This window comes from Psammomys obesus, unplaced genomic scaffold (assembly GCF_907164565.1).
Source record: "Psammomys obesus unplaced genomic scaffold, mPsaObe1.curated_primary_1811, whole genome shotgun sequence".
Classification (NCBI taxonomy): domain Eukaryota; kingdom Metazoa; phylum Chordata; class Mammalia; order Rodentia; family Muridae; genus Psammomys; species Psammomys obesus.
The window spans coordinates 7,014,644-7,038,295 of NW_026592118.1; the positions used below are offsets into that span (position 1 = coordinate 7,014,644).

General features: G+C 40.2%; 1 protein-coding gene across 2 annotated transcripts in view; it reads left to right on the plus strand.

Moving 5' to 3' along the window:
* Positions 1–23,652, plus strand: part of Prdm5 (PR/SET domain 5) — a 176,172-nt gene that overhangs the window by 48,266 nt on the left and 104,254 nt on the right. For both annotated transcript variants that reach the window (XM_055612769.1, XM_055612770.1), the window contains exon 3: positions 13,471–13,593. In XM_055612769.1, the coding sequence (XP_055468744.1) occupies positions 13,471–13,593 (123 nt within the window). The remainder of the gene's footprint in view (positions 1–13,470; positions 13,594–23,652) is intronic.

Genomic DNA, 23,652 nt, shown 5'->3' on the forward strand with positions numbered 1-23,652 from the left:
ATGGTATCTGCCCTTACCTTTTTCAGTGCCCATGGTATCTGCCCTTACCTTTTTTCACGAGCTCTGAGAGCACCTTCACAGCGCCAATGCCTTATTGTTGGTCTTTGATTTCTTTGTGCAAACAACCAATATTTATTGAATGAAAGGAAAATTTGTATCTTATTGTAGTCTTGTAGCTGTGTAGTGATTTGGGGCTTACAGAAGAGCACTCTGTATGCATTTATTTCCGTTAGGGCCCTGGTTGTGGTTGGAATGTTCATGGGAAACAAGCCAAGAGGCAGGCTACCCTTTCTCTTCTCACTTTCTCCTGCTTTACCCCTCTTATTTCATTTCTTTCTCTCCCTGTGTCTTCCCATTATCTATTTTTGAAGCTTCTCCTCTTCCAACTTCCTCTCCTCACGCAGGCTTTCCCATCTTTCGTCTTTTTCCATTATTCTTTTTAACCTGTGTGCTTTCTTTTGGATTGCTCACACCCACAGCTGTGGCAGGCTGTAATTAGTATCAGTCTTTATGCTTGGACGAGGTTTGAGCAACCCTTATTGGTTTCTACACTTTTTCTGTCTTAGTATTTCTCTTTCCATGCTTGTTTTAGTCCCTTGGTGTTGACCATTGTTGGTTGGTTAGTATTAGAACAGCACAGGTGCTGTTTGTGTTTTGGTTACTTTGCATTTTTGTGTCCATCAAGGCTCTTTGCCATTTTGCTGGGTAGTAAATTAAACAAGAATTGTAGGCAGGATGTCTCCTTGAAAGCAGTGCTGATTTTCTTCATGTGAGTTGTTGTGAGCTTGCTTACTTTTGGCCTGTGAGGTTGTAAACTATAGTTCTGATCTTTGTGTTGCATTAAAAAGTGGCTCTAGGGGCTGGAGAGATGGCTCAGATGGTAAGAACACTAGCTGCTCTTCCAGAGGACCTGAGTTCAGTTCCCATCATCCACATAGAAGCTCATAACTGCCTGTAACTCCAAATCCACGTGGTTTGACACCCTCACACAGAGGGTGTGAGGCAAAACATGAATGCACATTAAAGAATTTTTTAAAAAAAAGTTGGTCCAAACAGTTTTTCATGAAGTTAGTAATATTATTTTCTGCAACTCAGAACAATAGCACACATATAAAACTTCAACGCACAGTAGAAGCTTGCCAGGGAGGGCTCAGCGTTTGCTTGACATTACCTGAGAATCTTTGTTTGCTTTGTTGATAAAGAAGATTAATGTTCATGAACTTGAATAAATTTCATTTAATGACTTTGCTTGTAATGTCTTCACTGTGTGATAAATGACTGTTCTGAATTGCTTTTGTTCTCTGAGGAATTTTTAGAGAAGCTTAGATTATTAATATTTTGATATATGTATTTGCCGTTTTTTAACTTTTGATTTAATGAGCGACAGTTTTAAAGATATCTTCCCATCTGTCAAACCCTAGAGATTGGAATTCATGCATGTTCTTTTGTTTGTAGTTGTCTAAGAGTTGGATTTTTTTTTTATTTTTAGCAGGCTCAAAGTCCAGGGAAGGGCTATGGCTTCCCTGTACTTTTTTCCCATTTGCTTGGCTCTCCCAAATTGTCTCTAGTTTGTATGCTAATTTGATTATTGCAGGTGAGCTGAAAAGGAATGCATCCCTAAGTGTAGAAGAAACTGCGGATCTCAGCACCACATCCTCTGTTTTTACCTATGGGCTCCACACTCGGGGACCAGAGGTGTGGGAGGAAATAGTTACCCTGAAGAAAGCCTTGGAAACTGTGTTGCCCAGCAGCCCTGTGGTTCCTGCATCCCATGCTGCCTTCTGCAGACTCAGCACATCATGCCTCTTTGTTCCCAGGCAGGCAAACATGGTTTTCTTTAACCTCCGTAGCAGTGCAGAGCACAGCGTTTCACTCAAAGGTGTTCATCTCATCTCGCTGAAGTAGAACAACTCTACTGGCTTGTCCAGTTACTTGTTTCAGCGGCCTAGGTCCATAGACCCTCTTCTGGAATTAATTAACTCCAAAGAGCAAGTGTTATGCAAGCGTAGTTATGTATTATATGACCTTTCTAAAGATCACTCTAAAATCCAGCTTTGAAAACATCAGCTTTAAGAAATTCCAGTGTTCTAGAGGAACATCTTCAGTTGTGCAGATGCAAAAGCTCAAGATCTGTAGCCATTTCTGCAGGAAACTCTAATAAGAGTGCCTGTAAGTGGGTCAGACAGCAGATATTGCTGAGTGAAGCCTCTCTGACATTTATGCTAGGCTTCTGTCTGCAAATATAGCAAAATATCAGTAACAGTGTCAGGGGTGTGCTCTCTCTCTCATGAGTTTCAAGCTGGGCCAGTCATTGGTTGACCCTACCCTCAAATTCTTCTCCATCTTTAACCTTGCACATGTTGTAGGCAGAACAATTTGTGGGTCTAGGGTTTTGTGGCTCAGTTGGTGTCCCTATCTCTCCATTGGAAGTCTTCCCTAATTAGAGGTGATGGCTGGTTCAAGTGCCATATCCCCAATGCTGGGAGTCAGCCTGGGCCACCATTGTAGGTTTCTAGGAGTTTCTATTGTCCTAGGTTTCTAGCTTATCCTTGAGATGCTTCATTCCCCACCCCCAATTGCAGTTCTCTGTCTTAATACTCAAGCCCTACTTTTCCACCCCAGCATGGCCCCCACCCAGTCCCAGCCTTCCATCCACCCCAGATGTCTAATCTATTTCCTCTCTTCTCAGTGAGAGTCAAGCTTCCCTGATTGGGCCCTCCAAGTTATTTAGCTTCTTCATGACTAATATCCACTTATTAGTGAGTACATTCCATGTTTGTCTTTCTGGGTCTGGGTTACCTCACTCAGGATGACCTTTTCTACATTATGGTTTGTGTGTGTGTGTGTGTGTGTGTGTGTGTGTGTGTGTGTGTGCGTGCGCGCGCATGCCCAGGGAAGCTTTTTCTCCTGTGAAGTGAGATCACTCTGGACAAAGAAAGTGTTTTTGCTGTGCAATTTTAGGTGACTTATGTTAAAGGGTAGCTAGTTGCAAAGTGAAAACCATTCTCTTATGGAAAGCCTTAGATTCAAAAGTATACTTTAAGCTCCAAACTAAATTCACATAATACCCTTTGAGCACCAGGAGTTTCCTGGTTTCTCTTTATTGTGATGTACATCTACATTTTTAAGTGTTTATTAAATGTCAAGGTGAAAAGCTGTAGAAAACATTTGCAGTCAGTAGTTTCTTTACTGCTGAGTTGTTGACATTACTAGACACATTTGTGGAAGCCCTTAGACAGCTTTGTGGCAAGTAGGGAAAACCCAACCACTTAAGCACTTAGTATTTGGAGTCAGCTAAAAAGATGGGAAGTATAGAATGTGACTTAGTTATTTTCAAAATTGGAGGAATTGAGTGTACCTGAAGAGATAGAATTAAAGTGTACAATGAATTCATATCAGTTCTCTCTTCTTCCCCACCCTTCCTTCCTTACTAGAAGGGTAATTTCCTTACATTAACCCTTGCTTGTATTGTTTTCAAAGGCATTTACACTATTGTTATATAAACACTAACATTTGGAGATCAGATAAAATGATCTATCTGATCTATCTGATCAATCTGATATATCTCAGGTAAAATGAAAGAAGCAACAGCTTCAGGGAAAGAGAGGTCGGCTGGTAGCTGGGATGAATGTGGGGCTAGAACCCTTCAGACTCCCCACAGGCTCTAACACAGCATCTGGATAAGCCATTCCAGAGCTGTGACCTAGTCTAGTGTCTTTCTGGTTAAAAAGTATCATTGTATGCTTATGTTGTGATAATAATGATGTTATAATATAGGATAGCAAACAGAAGTCTTGGTTCCAGGAGTGAGATATTTATTTTCTACTATTGCCTTCGAAATTCCCATGAATTTGCAGTGTCTTGAAAAAGTAGCTTTTTTTAAATTATTATTTTAGGGTTCTCAAGGGGAGAAGCCCAGGTGTAACTCTGCTTGCAACTCTCACCAAGCCAGGCCAGATGTAGGACTTGGCAGTCCTAGGTTCTTTTAAAAAATATTTATTTTTAAATGTAGTCACGTGTATGTGTGAATTCTTACATGTAAATGAGTGTACCATGTGAGTGCCCAGTGCCTGCAGAAGCTAGAATGCAGAAGAGGCTGTTGAGTCCTCTAGAACTGGAGGTGCGGACAGTTGTGAGCTGTCATGTGGGTGCTGGGAACTGAGTCCATGCACAGCAAGTTCTCTCTGCTGAGCCATCTCTCCAGCCCCAGGCCTGGGTTCTTTATGGAGCTGTTGACCATCTGTTTGCTTCCAACCTTGTTCAGTATGGCTGCATTTGGTTATCTCAGGCCAGCAGTTCTCAACCTCTGAGTTGCCATCTTTTGGGGGGTTGAGCAACCGTTTCACAGGGGTCGCCTAAGACTATTGGAAAACACATATATTTACTTTACAGCTCATAACAGTAACGAAATTGTGGTTATGAAGTAGCAAGAAAAATTATTTCATGGCTGGGGGTCACCGCATCAAGAGGAACCGTGTTAACGGGTTGCAGCTTTGGGAAGGGTGAGAACTACTGTCTAGAGACTTGCTTCAATGCTTAGTTCCCTTAGTGACGTTTGTCAAGGCACCTTCGAGACCTTCTGTCTCAGCACTGGAGAAACTCCCGTATTTAAGTCGTCTCATGTTTCTGCTCTACTCCTTATGAGGAAGTGAGAATTCTACAGTTTAGAAAACAAACACATCCTTAAGTAGTCTATGTTCCTTTTTATAATGTAACACCACCTTAGAAGGAATCTCTTTTCCACTTTTAGCAATTTTGGGATGCTGGGACAGTTACACACTGGTGGGCATTGTAAAAAGTTATTCTTAGAATTCTGCTCGGTAGCTGGCAACTGGTGGCAAGGTTGTACACAGAGTAACGCACTGTAATAAAGTGGTTTCATAATCGAATGGGCATGCTTCAAGCCCGGTCCAGAAACAGCTTTGAAGGTTTTTCCCCAAGGTATTCATTCAACTTGTCCCTTAGTTTTGAGAGGACCCGTTCTCACAGAGCAGTTTTTGAGAACTGACTAGATTTTATTTTTTCTATTGTGTTACTGTGTGCTTGGCACATGATAAACACTCCAGGACTATTAGTTGTTGTTACTGTTATTTGTTCTTTAAAGTAGGATTCTTTCCTGGCATGTTTCAGTTTTCATGTAATGAACTTGACTATAAAATCCAAAGCACATGTCCACTAAGAATAACAAATGTTAAACAAAAAGGAGTTTTCCATCACTGCAAAATCTGACTCTTGAGCATCTGTCACATTCCTGCAGTCTCTTACTTTGCTTGAGCTAGCTGTGTGATGGGACCTGATAGGCTAGGGTCAGACAGTAGGGGAGGAGGATTTCCCCTATCTGTGGACTAGGGAAGAGGGATAGGGGAGGAAGAGGGAGGGAGGGAGGGAGGGACCAGGAGGAGATGAGGGAGGGGGCTATAGCTGGATGCAAAGCGAATAAATTGTTAATAATGATAATAATAGTAATAATACTAAAAGAAAAAAAAAAGAACAGCCTCTGATCTGTTCACAGACTGTGGCTGAGTTTCTGCTGGAAATGGAGTGGAAGGAAGGTAGAGAGAGCTGTGGTGAGAGGGTGAGTCAGTCTGTGAATACATCAGAGGCTGGTCTTTTTTTCTTTATTATTATTATTTACAATTTATTTGCTTTGTATCCCCAGTTACAACTGGGGATACATCCCCTCCCTCATCTCCTCCTGGTCTCACCCTCCCTTCCTCTTCCTCCACTATCCTTCTTCCCTAGTCCACAGATAGGGAAGGTCCTCCTCTCCCACTGTCTGACCCTAGCCTATCAGGTCTCATCAGGACTGCTTGGATCCTCTTCCTCTGTGGGCTGGCTAGGACACCTCACCAGGGAGAAGTGATCAAGGAGCAGGCAACTGAGTTCGTGTCTGAGACTGTCAGAGGCTGATCTTTTAAGCAGACATTTGTATGAGGGGATAGACAGCTACAAAAGAATGTAAAGAACGTATTTGAGGATAGATGTTAAGTCAACCTCGAAACAACTCAATTATGATATTGGGTCAGTGTTAGAACAGTCCTCCAAACCAAGAACTTTTCTTGCCAAGAACAGATGGAGGTGAAAACAAGCAATTCTTAATTAGTCTATGTTCCTTTTTATAATGTAACACCACCTTAGAAGGAATTCCTTTTCTACTTTTAGCAATTAAAAGTCTTGTTAGTTGGAACAATTGGAAGTCTTGTTGGTTGGTCTTGGTCAATAAGAGGTGTGAGGACTTCCTAGGAGGTGTCCCTGGGACTGAGGACTCGTTGCTCTTTACATGGGATTCTTTACAGTGATATCAGAACAATGTATTGCCAGATTTAAGGAGCAGAGGTGAGGTGGGGTCAGGCTGTCATCTGCCCTCCTGCTGTGAGGATCACCAGCAGTAAGAATACAGCCACCCTTCGCCATGGTTCAGTGTCCAGAAAGCAATCAGAGGGTGGGCTTTGGGGCCCTTCACAGTGTCCTCTCTGCTTGGGGGTTTATGTTTCTCCTTGCTCCACCACGTGACCTGTGTGCACTCTGAACCTATGTGTACTGGATGTTTTTCATGAATGCAGTGCATGTGTATATCAACTTCATATTGCCCCCAAATACTTCATAAGCTTAAACAAGGTTTCACATTTCCTTAACGTTACTCAAATGTTAATTAAGTAAAAAAAAAAAAAAAAAAAAAAAAAAAAAGCTATGTTCTAATATTTCTTCTAAAGCTTTTCCTGGCATATCTTTAGGTTCCAAGTGTTAAGCACATTGAATGTTCTGAACTAATAAGGGATACAACCTTTCTAGGATTTTAGCATAGAATTATGATTACTGGATGATTATAAAAATTAGTATGGGAAATACTTGATTGGCAGAGATGTGTTCATATTCTAAGAGCATGATGCAGCCCATAGAATCTAAGAATCGTGTACCCTAGTTCTACCTGCTCCCCTCCCACTCACGCAGTCCAGACCTGCGCCTTGTTCCTGTACCCACACTGCTATCATGAGGTGCCACCACACCCATCTGCAACTGTTTTATAAAGGAGACAATGGAATAAAGATCACTTAAAGGGTTCTAGGCGGCAGCATAAACTCACGTCTTCTGTTTCCTCAACTCCTAACTCCTGTACTGACACTTGGTGTTTGTAAGCATCCAAACATGAAAAACCACCAAGAGAAACACACTCTGTGCTTAGAAAGTAGACACCATCAGTTTGCTAGTGATAACCCTCCTGATTTTTTTTTTGTTTAAATTTGATAACATTGTTACGTTAGACTTTACTCCAAAATCTCTTGCCTTTCAGCACTCATAAAGTATTTTGACAGTTGACTAATTAAGCTCCAAAGGCAAGGCATATGGCTTCCTTCAGCTAAAAAAATCACAGAAAAAGTACTTGAAATTTAAATCAAAGCATGACGTTTTAGGCATGAAAGACATGCGTGCTGTCAGTCTTGGTACTCAGCCACCATTTTGGAAAGACGTGTCTTTTGTAAGCAGTGCTCTGTAACACTCAGTCTCTCCTCAGGGCTAGGCTAGTCGGGTTGACTGATTTGCTTTGCTTTTGGAGTCTTGCTGGTGTATATGCAGGTCGTGAGTCAGAAATACTTCAGCATTTGAGCCGACAGAAGGACCTAAGGATAAATAAATAGATTGATTTAGAGCCTTCTTTTAATGGTAAACATCCAAATAAAGAGGATTCCTTGTCTAGTGCTGACCTAATTTAACAAGGAAAAACGTGAACTTTAAGGGAAGCTGATTTACCCTACCCTCCTGATTCTTGATTTTCTGCTCACATGCTAAACTTTTCACTAACCGAGTCTTCCTCTGAAAGGAGCTGTATTGGAAGATGAAGTCAGCTGTGGCTTTTCTTTGGTTTCACTAGTCTTGAATGTTGAAAAAGGTGCATTCCTGTGGTAGCAAGAATGCACTCTCTTTTTTTTTCTTCCTCTTGGACATTGAGCACGGGCTGGAGACAGGAACATTCTTGCTGGGTTCAGTCACTGACTGAAGTGCTAAGCACAGAGATGTGAAACAGCCGATTTTGGCTTCTACTTCACAGAGGGTGTTTCCCTTTGGCTGTAGGCAACTTCTTTGTTTTGCTAGTGTAGGAAAGCTGTATACATTGACATAATTCTGAACTGCGATGATTTTACTATGAAAATGTTGACTTCATTCTGCACTCCCAGTTTGTAGAAGACTTTCTGTCATAAGTAGGACAATAATAAGCTGTTTCAATTCCTTCAAAATTCAAGGAAAAGGAGATGGTCTTTGGGAAACTAGTTTTGTGCTTTGTCTACAAAGCTCATGAGATGTTAGGAAGTATTACTAAGAATTTTCAGTCTTCTTTGTTAGATATCAAAAATATTAAATGCATTACCTCAGGGTTCATGGTGAAATTAAGATAGATAGATGGTGACTTTAATGGTAGCTATCTGCCTGTGGTTTTCTTGATTGGCATATACTGAAAAGAGCAAGGATGTTTCCTTCAGAGGGTTGTGAGCAAGTGTCTTGTGAGAAGGGCAGGAAGTTGTAGTCTTGGGAATAGGTGATGCGACAACTTTATAGGAGCTGGAGGCTGGAGGCCAGAACAGTGCTCAATAAAGAACCAAGATGGGACACTTAACACTCTGTGACTGCAGATGATTGCAGTAATATAGCCACTGACTATGTGGATGAGTAAAGAGAGGTTTTTAAATATTAAGATTTGCACAGTGTATAAGAAATTATCACCACAATTTTTATGAGAATATAAATCAACAGTAAGTGTAAAGTGTTACTAATTAAAAAAAAATTATAGCTCACCATGGTGGTTTACACCTTTGATCCCAAGCACTCAGGGAGGCAGAGGCATGTGGATCACTGTGAGTTTGAGGTCAGCCTGGTCTACAAAGCGAGTCCAGGACATCCAGGGCTACACTGAGAAACCCTGTCTCACGAAACAAAATTAAAAACAAAAACAAGACAAGACAAAACAAAATTTATGATTTATTTTTAATAAAACAATGTTATATTAAAAATAACACATTTCAGAAGAATTTCAGTGTGATGTTAAGTTGTGAATTTCTCTTAAGATGGACTGTTGTGTGAGGTTAACAGTCAGCTGGAAAATGTGTACATCTGGTGAACCAAAACTGAAAGCAAGGTACTAACACTGAATATGTTAGTTTCTTGTCCTAATGCCGTGATAAAATGCACTAACGAAGCAGCTTGAGGAGGGTGGGCTCTTGTTGGGTTCCGAGTTCAGATTATAGTCCACTGTGGCAGGGGAGAAGTTGCAGGCCACATGGCACCCATGTGTGATGGCGAAATGCTGCTCTGCTCAGATCCCTCTCTCCACTCCACTGTCCAGGATCCCAGCCCAGAGAAGGGTGCTGCCCACAGTGGAGGCTTTCTCACCTCAGTTACTGTAATCCATAAAATCTTTGACGGGCATGCCCAGCAGTCGTCTCCCAGATAATTATATAGTCTGTCAAGTTGACAGTTAATACTAAGCAGTGCACTGACTGAAAGCAGTTGAAGCCAAGGGGCCTGAGCAAAACTGAATGCATGAAGAATGAACAGACATCCACCTTAAATGTGCTCACTGCAGGAAGCCTGAGACTCTTTGTCAATGTCTAGCTGCCATCCTTTCACTGAGTTCAACTATCAAGCACATCTTATTGATTTGTGGTACAAAATACTGAGTAATGGATATAGCACCAAGGGGCCCAGGTAAAGTCCTTGAATAGGTCTTCCCCTCAAGTGAAGATGATGTCATTGACAAACACATGTTCTCTTACTCACTGATAGTTATGTGGATTTCAACAATAGTTGTGGTTTTCATTTATTTTTTATTAATTACAATTTATTCACTTTGTATCCCAGCAGTAGCCCCCTCGCCAACCCCTCCCAATCCTGCCCTCCATCCATCTTCTTCTCCTATACCCCTCCCTGAGTCCAATGATAGGGGAGGTCCTCCTCCCCTTCCATCTGACCCTAGCCTATAGGTCTCAGCAGGACTGGCTGCATTATCTTGCTCTGTGGCCTGGTAAGGCTGCTCCCCCCTCAGGGGGAGGTGATCAGAGAGCCAGCCACTGAGTTCATGTTGGAGACAGTCTATGTTCCCCTTACTAGGAAACCCACTTGGAAACTGAACTACCATGGGATACGACTGTGTAGGGGTTCTAGGTTATCTCCATGAATGGTCCTTGGTTGGAGTATTAGTCTCAGAAAAGACCCCTGGGCCCATATTTCTTGTTTCTGTTGCTCTCCTTGCCGAGCTCTTGTCCCCTCCTGTCTTTATATCTCTCCTTTCTTTCATAAGATTGCCTGCATTCTGCCCAAAGTTTGGCTATGAGTCTCAGCATCTGCTTCAATACCCTGCTGGAGAGGATGTGGAGAAAAGGGAACCCTCCTCCACTGCTGGTGGGAATGTAAACTTGTATAACCACTTTGGGAATCAATCTGGTGCTTTCTCAGACAATTAGGAATAGTGCTTCCTCAAGATCCAGCTATACCTCTCCTAGGCATATATCCAAAAGATGCTCAAGCACAACAAGGACATTTGCTCAACCATGTTTGTAGCAGCTTTATTCGTAATAGCCAGAATCTGGAAACAACCCAGATGTCTATCAACTGTGGAATGGATACAGAAATGTGGTACATTTACACAATGGAATACTACTCAGCAATTAAAAACAAGAAAATCATGAAATTTGCAGGCAAATGGTGGGAACTTGAAAAGATTATCCTGAGTGAGGTATCCCAGAAGCAGAAAGACACACATGGTATATACTCACTTATAAGCAGATATTAGCTGTATAATACAGGATAAACATACTAAAATCTGTACACCTAAGGAAAAGGAAGAAGGAGGACCCTAGGTAAAATGATCAATCCTCATTCAAACGGGATGGACATCGGAAGAGGAAGAAAACAGGGAACAGGACAGGAGCCTACCACAGAAGGCCTCTAGTGGTTATGTATGTATGTATTTGTGTATATGTATATACACATATATACACAAATATATACATATATACATATACAAATAGATATACATATATACGTATATATATGTAACTGTCTATCCGTCTATATATCTGTCCATCTATCCATCTATCTATCCATCTATCCATCATCTATCCATCATCTATCCATCTATCCATCTATCCATCATCTATCCATCTATCCATCTATCCATCATCTATCCATCTATCCATCTATCTATCTGTCCATCTGTGCATCTATCCATCTATCCATCCATCCATCCATCATCTATCCATCTATCCATCTATCTATCTATTTATCTATCTATCTTTATTCTCCATGGGTCAATGAGTCTTGAAGCAGGAAGGCAGGGAAATTTTAATACGAATTTGTTATTTAATTAGAATTATAATTCTCACAGTTCTACACCTAAGTATAGAAGAAACACTTGAGGCTTTAACTGTCCTCAGGTTTTCTTTTATCAGCTAAAATACTGAAGATTAAATTTCTGTTCTCCAGTGATCATTACAAATCTCATTAGAGAAATTGTAAAAAGATGATTGCAAACTGCTTGGTTTCTGAGAAAATAGCTCTTTGAGAAACAGCAGATATCAGATATCAGGGAAAGCTAATTGAATTTTTTCCTGTACATTAATATATGTTGGAATTTTGAAGTTTCTCCTTTTGACATGCACTCACCTGATGACTTTGTAACAGATTTTTGGGTGGAATTTAATGAACATACCTCATAGTGAGTGTGTGGGTGGCTTCTATGTTTGTATGTTTGTGGGTGACTTGTCATCTGCCAGTTGATCTCAATGTCCATCACTTTCTCACCTGTGCCCATTGGACCTTCTTCAGCCTTTTCATTGTGCCTTGTGGACATCAAGATTTTTACAACTCAAAGGCTTTCGGCTGCTTTTGATTGCTGATCTCTCTGTTTGGAAATCTTTCTTTAACTCCTTTTGAACTTTAAAAAACTCACCAATGATGCTTTCCTGGTCTTTCTCCTGTTACTCAGTTTTCTGATTCTGCTTTATTTATCACTTTTAGTTGTTCCTGTTCATGGTGACATGACGTCACATTGTATATTTGTTTACTCTGAAGTGTTGTGCAGTCAAAGTCTTATTACTCTGTCCGCTGGACCATTCTTAGTCCCGGGCAGTTTATGGCTCACCACTAGCTTGCTGAATGAGTAAGTGTGCAAATGTACCATGAAAATGCTTACCACTTGGATTTGTTGACTTTGATTTTTTTTTCTTACCTCAAGTTTGTAAAGCTGTGTTTCTAAAATTTACATTTGTGTTATGTGGGCTGCATGTTTGGAGTGAAAACCATTCATTCCCTCATATTTCTGCTGGATTAAAATATTTATTTTTATTTTGGGTTTGTGAGTTGTTTTGCTTCCTTGTATGTCTGTGTATCATTAGTGTGCAAAGGAGTCAGAGGGGATGTCAGACTCTCCAAAACTTGAGATTACAGAGGGTTGTGAAACACTGTGTGGGTGCTGAGAACTGAACCTGTGTTCTCTGCTGAGTACAGATCTCTGAACACTGAGCCTCTCTCCTTCCCTCCTCTGGTGGATATGAAAACACAGGTGGAGATGATATTAAAGTGATAATAAAGATGATAATAAAGCCTGTTATTAAAGTGGGCCAGGGTCAAGTAACCAATATTGGAGGGGTTTCGGAGGCACTAGATTCCAGGTATCTTGGGAAGAGAAGAGGGAGGCGGCTCTGATCCGGGTGTAAAAGGAATAAATGAATACATTAACAAAAAAGAGGGTTAAATGGACTGATTCATCCCCCATCTTCCCCTTTCTTCCTTCCTTCCTTCCTTCCTTCCTTCCTTCCTTCCTTCCTTCCTTCCTTCCTTCCTTCCTTCCTTCCTTCCTGTTACTCCTTTTCCTGTTAAAATATCTGTTATGGTTGACCAGCAATCGCTTATGACTAGAGGCAAAATAAAATAAAATAATGTCAAAATATTGTACCCAGAAATATATGGGTAGTATGTTTAAAAGACAAAATGTTATTTATCCCGTAGAAAAGCACATTCCTGTGAACTGTCACTTCCTCCTGGTTAGATTGGCCAGTTCTCCCATCTAAAGATAATTCACCAAGCAGATGGACGAGAATTGCTCTGGCTGCACTGCTGTCGCCTGGGAGGCAGTGCTGTTCTCTTCTGTGAGATGAGTCGCGTTGTTATTATGGCCCAAACGACTGTGATTATTACATGTATATTCAAATACACCTGCCAAAAAGGACACAGAAAACATGAGACGTCTTGAAATTTGAGAATAGTTGTGAGTCATGCAGACATCTCCCAACTTAAATAGTGGACTCTCTTTATACATAAAGTTCAAGCCGTGAGTGCTGTTAATTTAACATATATCAATGCTTATTAACTAAAAAGGTGCATGCTTCTGAAAAATACGTAATATTTTACCCTTGGTAAATTTAGCATGATTAATATGGATGTCTGTGGAAACTGGAGTCTTTTTGTTTTTCATTTTAGGTCCGTGGGAGCAAGGGAGAAGTTCTGTATATTTTGGATGCTACCAACCCGAGACACTCCAACTGGCTTCGCTTTGTTCACGAGGCACCGTCTCAGGAGCAGAAGAACCTGGCTGCCATTCAAGTGAGCCTGTTGGCTTCATATTTGTACAACGCACCATGAGAGTAATGAATTAATTTATAACTTTACTTCATGTCTTCAGTTTTTCCCTCTGATCAGCTTCAAATAACAGTACCTAACTCATAAAAGCAAAGAAAGCATCTAGTCAGCATATGTAGGAAAAGGCAACTGAACTGTCAGCTAAAGCCAGATTGCCGGCTTTATTGGAAGTCTTGGGGGAATGAATTACATGGTCTGATACTGCGCTTGGCAGAGCTTGCCTTCAATACTTTGATTTTCCTCGGTGTGTGTTTCCTGATAGCAGTTTGGTTTGCTAGTTGCTTCGGATCATCGTAGTCTGCTGTGGCTTCTTCTTTGAGAAAGGCCTCCTGGAGACAGTTTGTTCCCCCTCAGTCAGACTGAGCCTTGTGGGGGATCATGTGCTGTTGAGATTTCTTTAGATAAACAGATCCAGTGGGATACGTTTAAGCATGTTTCTATGCAGATCTATTATAAACATTTGGCTCATACAGTAATGGATCCTGGCAAGTCCAAAATCTGCAGAGCTAATGTCTCAATTTGAATCCAAGGACCAAAAGCTCCTGTTGAGCCAGGAAATCTGCTCTGAACAAGCTGAGGAGATAGTGATTCTCTTACGATGAACAATCTGGGGGAGACAGGCAGCTTTGTGTTAGACTTTCAACTGACTGAATGAGGTCCACTCCCATAATGTAGTCAGTATTTCTCAGTCAAGGCCACTGATTTAAATGTTACTCTCATTTAAAACCATTTTCATACATGCACACACATAGGGTTTAGCCAGCTGTCCATCACTATATGCCCAGTTAAGTAAAATTGATAGCCACAGGTAGGAAGCATGTTTTACTAAACTCTTTCATTGTATCCTAGTATACCGCCACATATACCATTAGCTTCCTGTATATGAGTTGAACCTAGCAGTTGCTCAATGGAAACAAAGGCAAAAGGAAAAGAGGCAGGTTTAGAATGGTCCTATACAAAAAAGGCCAATCAGATGGAAAACTGAGTTATCCCATGTAAAGCTTCCCATCTAGACTCTCAACTGCAGAAGAAGACTTCATGGCTCACAGAAACAAGAAGGCAAGGAAAAGCACAGGAGTAAACTCTATACTGTACTATTCCTCATCAATATGTGACAGTTGCTTACAAAAACCTTAATGTAGAAATTTATTGACTAGTATAGTGATTACACTTAATTCTAAAACAGATATAGTGAGGGAAAGTCCACAGCATTAACTTTAATCCAACAAAAAATACAGTTTTTCAGTATTCAGTTTTCTGTCCTCAGCTAAGCAATTTCTCTTTTAATACAAGGATGAGAAATCAATGTATTTCTGTGTGTGGATAACACAGTCCTGGCTCTTCTAAAACAGCTAAGGTATAACAGAATACGGAATTTTTGACAGGAGATATTGTCAAACTGTATTTTGGATTATCCTTGATACAAGGATCTAAACACAATTATAATGGATTCATTTTTCATTTATGTGTAGGCAACAGTTAATTTTTTTCTATTTATCTTTTTTCATATTCCTGATCAAAGTAGTCTCATGGCATCTGTAGTTATGAATTCAATTGCCATGTTCACTTTGTTTCTGTGTAAATGTTACTGTTATCAGAATTACTAGGGAATTTATTTTAAGCACCTATTTCTCCTTACCGCGCTGAAGATACACACAGTAAACACACACACCACACACTATTATTTGTGAGAATCAGTAATTTCCCTCCAACTTTCAGGGTGTTTGTTTTGAGCTTTGCACTGGGCCTCAGACCCCGTCCACAATTCTTACTGAAGAGTGTCCTGTCTGTGCATTTTGCTTTAGCCTCCATTTAGTTAATGGGAAGAGTTGTTGTGTTGATATTGATCCTTTCCCATCCACATGCTACTCTACTGTGTCTTGTGTTTTTAACACATTGTGGACACTGCATATCTTGATTTTGTTATGATTCATATGTGCCCTTCCCAAGGCACAGATATCACTCTCATGATATGTCAACTGACCACTTTAATTCCCCTATGTCAACTGTATTCTTTGCCTTGAGAGGGAAATGGAGTCTGTGAAAGAAAACCACTGGCAGTTGTGGTCCCTCAGGACGTAACTAATGACTTAAGAAGGGAATTAGTTAAGGGCAGGATTAGAAGATGACAAGAGCTTCTGTGAAATTCACTCTTGATTTAATTTGGATCTAAAACAGAGGCTACTGTCAGGTCCTTTCTTAATGGGAATGGATGCACCATTACTTTGGGTTTTTCGTGGTAAACAATAGGAACGTTATTGGCTCTCTTGAGGTAATAGCTTTCTCCCGTGAACAGTAGCTGGAGGAACAGATTGCTGAGGCTTCAGAATCACATTTGAGTAAGGGGCAAAGAGTATGATAGTTGGGTCTCATGCCTGACAACAAAGCCAGCCTTCTAATTGGTAAGGGTGCTCTCCTGAGAGTTGCATTCCTGAAACTCTGAGTGGGTAAGACAAGAGCATGATGTTTCCTTTATTACATTATGAATCACTTGCATTCCAAATTGCATCTGAAATTTGGGGTATTCAGGAAATTTTTTATTTGAGCTGTATGCCCCAGGGGTAGGGTAAATGAGAAACACTTGTGGCTCTGTGGCTCACTTGGTGGAAAACGTCAATACTTGGTCCAGTTTTTTATGGACAAGGGATTAAGGATTTCAGGACTGTTTTGGCAGACAATTGGAACTCCTTCATGGAGACTCAATTATATTTGTAGTTTTGCGATTTATTTGATTTTTGAGAATTTGCTTTGGAAATGATGATTAAGTCTCTGAATTGCTGAAGAAGGATCTATTGAGCAAATAGTTCCTCCCACATGTTCTTTATGGAATAATCAGTGGAAGTGTGTATTTAGACTTTGGAAACATTTCCAGCTTAGTGTAGAAAGTTCTAAATGTGAAAGGTATGTCTGTAAGTGATGCAGAAGCACTCTTAAGCATCTGAATAGTGTTGGTACTTTGGAGAGTTAATTTTGAACCACTAAATGAAAACATGTGTATGATATTTGAAAAAAAAATTGAGAAGTCAGTGTTTTCTAGGCTTTGTATTATTTTTTCTTTCTTTTTTAATAGAAAAAAATACTTGGTTAAAATTATTTAGTTAAGATAGTGAATTATGCTATTTGGAAAAAAAAAACTGATTTTTTTTTTTTTTGAATGTCCAAGGTAGTATTATATCTCGTGTTCTTCAGGACCTGTTTCCAGACTTGTCTTCCCACTTGCTGTTGTGGAAGAGTGACTTGGTGCTTATGGAGGCCTTGGACATGAAGGAAGCCTTTGTGTTCTCATCCATATTGTGAGGCAGGCTGGGTTGTGAAGCTGTTCTGAATGGTGAACTGCTCAAATAGCAACACAGATTCACTCTGCTTCTGACCTCAGTTCAGCGCTCCTGTAACCACCCTGTAGCATGGGTTTTCAGATCTCCTGAGCTGCGTACAATTGCAGTCAGCATGTATGTTTGCTGTGGGAGTGTTGGGGTGGACTGTATCTAGTATCAGTTTTATTAGTACTTAACCACATGTGACTCACTCTGGAAAATAGTAGTTAACATTTGTACCCTCTACATATCTCTCACAAAAAGCGAGATTCCTCCTGAGAAAATGTCAGTATAAACCAAGACATTACTGCTATTTGACATAAGCTTTAACTCAGAGATTGAGAAGGAGAACATGGAAATATGTCCTTTATACATAATTTACAGACCTTACATTTTTCATCCTCACAGAACAAAAGGTATTAATAGAAGTTATTGATGAAGAAAAAGTACCCTCCAACACATTCTGAAATAGCTTTCTGTGCAAAGAGCATGGCCTATCACATCATTGATAGCAAATGGAACAAAATTTGGCCTTAGGCAACTTGAAGCTCCTTTTTAAGGAGCACATACAGCTAAGACAGATATCTTATGTCAATAGAAAAAAAGTCAAGCACAGTATTTTATAGACCTTGCAAATAACCATTCAAAGTGATGAATAAAACATTTTTGTGGAGCTTTTTTTTTTTTTTAGAGTGTTAAGTTTTGATGAGAAGACCTTTTCGATCTCTGATCCCAGAACCCATTGCAGTGGTTAACTGTAGTTCTGGCCCAGGCCATCTCTACTTTCTCACCGTATGAACGTGTTACTAAGGGCGTTCCACCAATATGTATGTTCAAAGAGTCACTTTTTTAAAAATATTTTTTTTATTTTTAAATAATTTTATACATTCACTTGTATCCCAGCTGTAGCCCTTTCCTTCTTTCCCTCCCAATCCTCCCCTCCCTCTCTCATCTCCTCCCTGCCCCCTTCCAAGTCCACTGAGAGGGGTGTCCTCCTCTCCTTCCATCTGGCCCTAGCTTATCAGATATCTTCAGGATGGTTGCAATGTCCTTATCTGTGGCCTAGCAAGGCTGCTCCTCCCTTGGATGGAGGGGAAGCTCAATGAGCCAGACATTGAGTTCATGTCAGAAACAATTCCTGTCCCCCTCACTAGGGAACCCACTTGGATTCTGAGCTACCATGGGCTATGTCTGAGCAGGGGTTCTAGGTTATATCCATGTATGGTCCTTGGTTGGATAAACAGTCCCAGAGAAGACTCCTGTGTCCAGACATATTTGGACCTTGTGGGGCTCCCTGTAGGTTGTACTAATTCCTCCTTCCTTCACATGATTCCCTACAAAATTGTGGTACTTTTACACAATGGAATACTACTCAGCAATTAAAAACAAGGAAATCATGAAATTTGCAGGCAATTGGTGGGATCTAGGAAAAATCATCCTGAGTGATATATTCCAGGAGCAGAAAGAGACACATGGTATATACTCACTTATAAGTGGGTACTAGATGTATAAGATAGGATAAACATACTAAAATATGTACAACAAAGAAGATAAACAAGAAAGAGGACCTGGGGTAAGATGATCAATCCTCATCTAGAAAGAGGAAGGGGATGGACATTGGAAGTAGGAAAAAACAAGTAACAGGACAGTAGCCAACCACAGAAGGCACCTGAAAGACTCTACCTAGCAGGGTATCAAAGCAGATGCTGAGACCCATAACCAAGGAGTCCCTTTTTAAGAGTATGAATTTTGAATTATTTTTGAATGGCTTTGGTTTATACAGCTCATCTGTATGCATTTGTAACTGTGTTGGTTACCTATGAAATGACAGAAAGTAACAGATTTAAATGAAAAACAGGGTCCATATCTTTTTTGAATCCAAGAATTGCACATAACTATTAAAGACACAACTTTGGGGTAAAAGGAGAGTAAAAGTTATCCCAAGCAAATGGAATGAGGAACTGGCAAGCACTGATGTTCTACTACATGACAAAATAGGCTTCAAGCCATCTTACTCAGAAGAGATGAGATGGTCACTTTATTTTGAAATTAAACACTCCAACAGATAAAAGAGTTAATTCTGATATTCAATTGATTACCAGCCAATGCAACCTAAAAAAGCAAGACATGTAGAGTGAAATCTAGGTTTGCTGTGAAGAAATGGGGGAGGGATTGCAAATCATTTTTAATAAATATAATAATGGAATATTTGAATTTGAGGATCAGTGAACATCATGTTAGATATAGAAGAATGCTATTTTTATGACTACAGATTAGGAAAAGATATTCACCAACCCTGTATCTGACAGATGGCTAATATCCAGAATATATAAAGAACTCAAGAAGTTAAATAACAACAAATCAAGTAATCCAATTAAAAAATGGAGCTAAACGGAATTTTCAACAGAGGAATGTCGAATGGCAGAGAAACACTTAAAGAAATGCTCAACATCCTTAGTCATCAGGGAAATGCAAGTCAAAATGACCCTGAGACTTCACCTTATACCCATCAGACTAACTAAGATCAAAAACTCAAGTGACAACACATGCTGGAGAGGTAGGGGAGAAAGGGGAACCCTCCTCCATTGCTGGTGGGAATGTAAACTTGTACAACCACTCTGGAACTCAATCTGGCACTTTCTCAGACAATTAGGAATAGTGTTACCTCAAGATCCAGCCATACCACTCCTAGGCATATATCTAAAATACACTCAAGTATACAACAAGGACATTTGCTCAACCATGTTTGAAGCAGCTTTATTAGTAATAGCCAGAATCTGAAAACAACCCAGATGTCTCTCAGTTGAGGAATAGATACAGAAATTGTGGTACATTTATACAATGGAATATTACTCAGCAATTAAAAACAAGGAAATCATGAAATTTGCTGGCAATTGGTGGGAACTAAAAAAAAAAAAAGATCATCCTGAGTGAGGTATCCCAGTAGCAGAAAGAAACACAGATTATATACTCCCTTATAAGTGGATATTAGACATATAATATAGGATAAACATACTAAAATCTGTACACCTAAAGAAGCTACTCAAGGAGGAGAAGGACTCTGGGTAAGATGCTCAATCCTCATTCAGAAAGACAAAGAGGATGGACATCAGCAGAGGGGGAAAACAGGGAACATGGTAGAAGCCTACCACAGAGGGCCTCTGAAAGGCTCTACCTTGCAAAGTATCAAAGCAGATGCTGAGACTCATAGCCAAATGCTGGGCAGAGTGCAGGGAATCTTATGGAAGAAGGGGGAGATTGAAAGACCTGGAGGGGACAGGAGCTCCAGAAGGAGAGCAACAGAACCAAAAAATCTGAGCCCAGGGGTCTCCTCTGAGACTGATACTCCAACCAAGAACCATTCATGGAGATAACCTAGAACCCCTGCACATATGTAGCCCATGGCAGCTCAGTCTCCAAGTGGGTTCCCTAGTAAGGAGAACCAGGGACTGTCTCAGACATGAACTGATTGGCCTGCTCTTTGATCACCTCCCCCTGAGGGGGGGGGCAGCCTTGCCAGGCCACAGAGGAAGACAATGCAGCCAGACCTGAGGAGACCTGATAGACTAGGATCAGATGAAAGGTAGGAGGACCTTTCCTATCAGTGGACTGGGGGAGGGGCATGGGAAGAGAAGAAGGAGAGATAGAATTGGGAGGGGAAGAGTGAGGGAGCTACAGGTAGGCTACAAAGGGAATGAACTGTAATTAATAATAAAAATAAAATGAAAAAAGTGTGATTGTAAAAAAAAAGAAATAAGAAAAATTTAAGAGGTGTGGTAGAAATGAAAAAGGAAGCTTACAAACTGTTAACTGCTACAAAGTGCAATGATAGATGCATTGAAGCCAATGAAACCAAACAAGTCCACTCACCAGGGAGGAAATTAAACTGATAATTGCATGTATGTTCATGTAAGTGTGTATGTGCAGTGACACTAGAATACAGGGTCTCCAATTAAGCTTGCCTGCTGCTTGCTACTGGGCATCATTCATTTTATGTGAACATGAAGGAGGAAATGGCTCTGTTTTATTTTTCAAAATTGGAGGTACATTTCATGGTGAGTTTTGGGTTATTGTCAGATAACCCAAGATAGTAAGAAGATGTAAATGAAATAAAATGAAAGAATTTGCTAACTGAATACTAGCATTAGCTGTATTTACTTTTTCGTCAGTGGGTATTAGGCTTTCAAGGGCAATTTCTATCCAAAGAAAACGACTACTTCATAAAGCAATCCACTGTAAAACAGTGAGGTGTGCATTTCATCAGTAAATTACAATTTATTCAAAAGAAGCTTTATGATTTATGTTAGTCAATGTATATTCTGGAGAATCTGCAGTCTACTGATTCACAAAGCAGGTGGACAAAAGTGGTCTTAGAACTCTCACTTGGTCATCTTGATTATCTTTGTCATCCACTGAAGTCTTGGGAATAAAGAAGGGGAAAATGAGGTTTCTATTTAGTTGTGGCCTTGGCTCTAAAGGTTTGTGAGATCAGGAAGGCTTAGAGTCCAGGGAAAGGGCTCTGTGAGATTTGTCCATGTCCTTCTTTTTCACTGATCTTTGTAGTTAATAATCACAGACATCTAGAAAGTAGTTATATCTATCATTTGGCTGATTTATGCTACAACCCTGTGCACCATCTCATGTTTAATTAATTGGGCATTTGTCTGGCTGACATGCCTATGATTTCTTCAGCTAGGTTAAGATGATTACACTACTTAATATCCTCATGTGCACAATGATGACAGAAGCCTTATGTTCCATTTTTTTTTCCTGTGGTTGAGTAAGGTCCTTGAGATGAGTCTTTATACACCTATCATATTTTCATTCAGAGTCAAGATCAGAAAGGGGTGGTCAATTTTGCTGACAGTTGCTTCAGTTCTTTCGTAGCTGTGCTTTGAGAGGTTTTTCTAACTCTTTCCCATTCTCATTTCTATATTTTGGAATATAATACAATTTCATAGATCTTGCTTTTACCTTTATCATACTTGTTCCTATTTGGGTATCTGTGTTTATACCGTTTTCAGCTCATGGAAATGATTGTGCTTATAATGTTGACATAAAATCATCCTTTGAAACACTTTGTTCCATGTTAAAGCATGCAATCTGCGCTTTTTAAAATCAGTGTAGCTTAACATTATCAAAACCTTTGGGGTGACCTCATGATAATATTTTAGTCCCAGAAAGTCATTTGGTAAGTGTAACCAAAGCAGATAAGCACAAAGACACGATTTTCCATAACTTGTGGTACTTCAAATTATCATCAAAACTTATCACATTATAAGACTTTTGCATCAGGCATCCCAAGATTGAATATATTTCTCTACTATTACTGTTAAAACAAATGAACGAAATCCCTGTACTAGATTGGCAAAGAAACTTAAAGCTACACTATATGATGTTCCCAGAGCAGAAAAATTAGAGCACTATTGCCTGTTAGTCTGTAGTCTTCTCTGTGTGCAATACTGAAAGCTGCCCATTTTCCATCTGTACAACTTACTGGAAAACCATAGCCGAGCAGCTGTTTGACACTGATGGCACCTATTTGGGCGTTCACTGATTAAGATGATATTACTATGGAAAAATATTAAGTTGTCTGTTTTTTTCTTTAGATAATTAATTTATGTATTCACTTTACATCACAATTGTAGTCCTCTCCCTCCTTTCTTCCTGGTTCCACACTTCCTCCCTCTTCCCCTACTCCTCAGAAAAGGGAAACCCCCTACCATCCAGCCCCAGCATATCAAGATGCATCAGGACTGAGCTCATCCTCTTCCCTGTGGCCTGGTGAGGCAGTGTTATTAGGGAGAAGTGATTAAATGGCAGGCAATAGAAGTGATCAAAAGTCAGGCAATAGAGACCATGTCACAGAAAGCCCCCGCTCCTCTTACTATGGAATCCACGCGAAGCTGGAGCTGCCCATTGGCTACTTAAGTGTAGTCTATGTATGGATGGCCCTTGGTTGGTCCTTCAGTCTCAGCAAGGCCCTCTGGGTCCTGATTACTTGGCTCTGTTCATCTTCTTGTGGGGCTCCTGTAATGTTTGAAAGCATACTACAATTTAAACAAGACTCTAAAACCATATCCCTATTTCATGAATGTTAAGAAAGGAGGTAAAAATAATACTAATATATCTTGACCTGATGATGTCACACATTCATTCCATTACAAACATAACTGTTCTGTTTCCTTTTTCAGCTTAGAGAGCATTCTCTAATGGTCTCTCTGCTTTTTGAAACAGGCTTCTGCCTCCAGGTATAAGTGAAACTTGATGCTGCCTTCATCTTAGGCCTTTGCCTCCTCTTTCCTGCTATGTCTACATCCTTACCTCCAGTGTGCTTTTCTCTGCACACTCCCCTGACTTCTTCCTCTTCTGTAGTTGGTGGTTTTTCCTCAGGTCTCAGTGGACTGTGTCATGAAGCCACTCAATGTTTTTCCACTTCCTTTGACTAGATTCCTCAGCAACCTCCAGTCCATTAGCCACATGTGTCTTCAGACACTCTGTTCTTTTTTGGCCTCACCCATGATCTCAGCCACTCTTTTATATTTCATTTTATAGCTACATTATCCCCAATTGTTGGCTAACTATTGTGCTACTTAAAATTTGTTAAGAACAAAAATTGAGCCACAACCCAGTTTTGTAGCTGCTTTTGTTTTCCTGAATGACATTATTGCTTTTTGCAGTCTTGTTAGGTATAAAAAAGATGCCTATG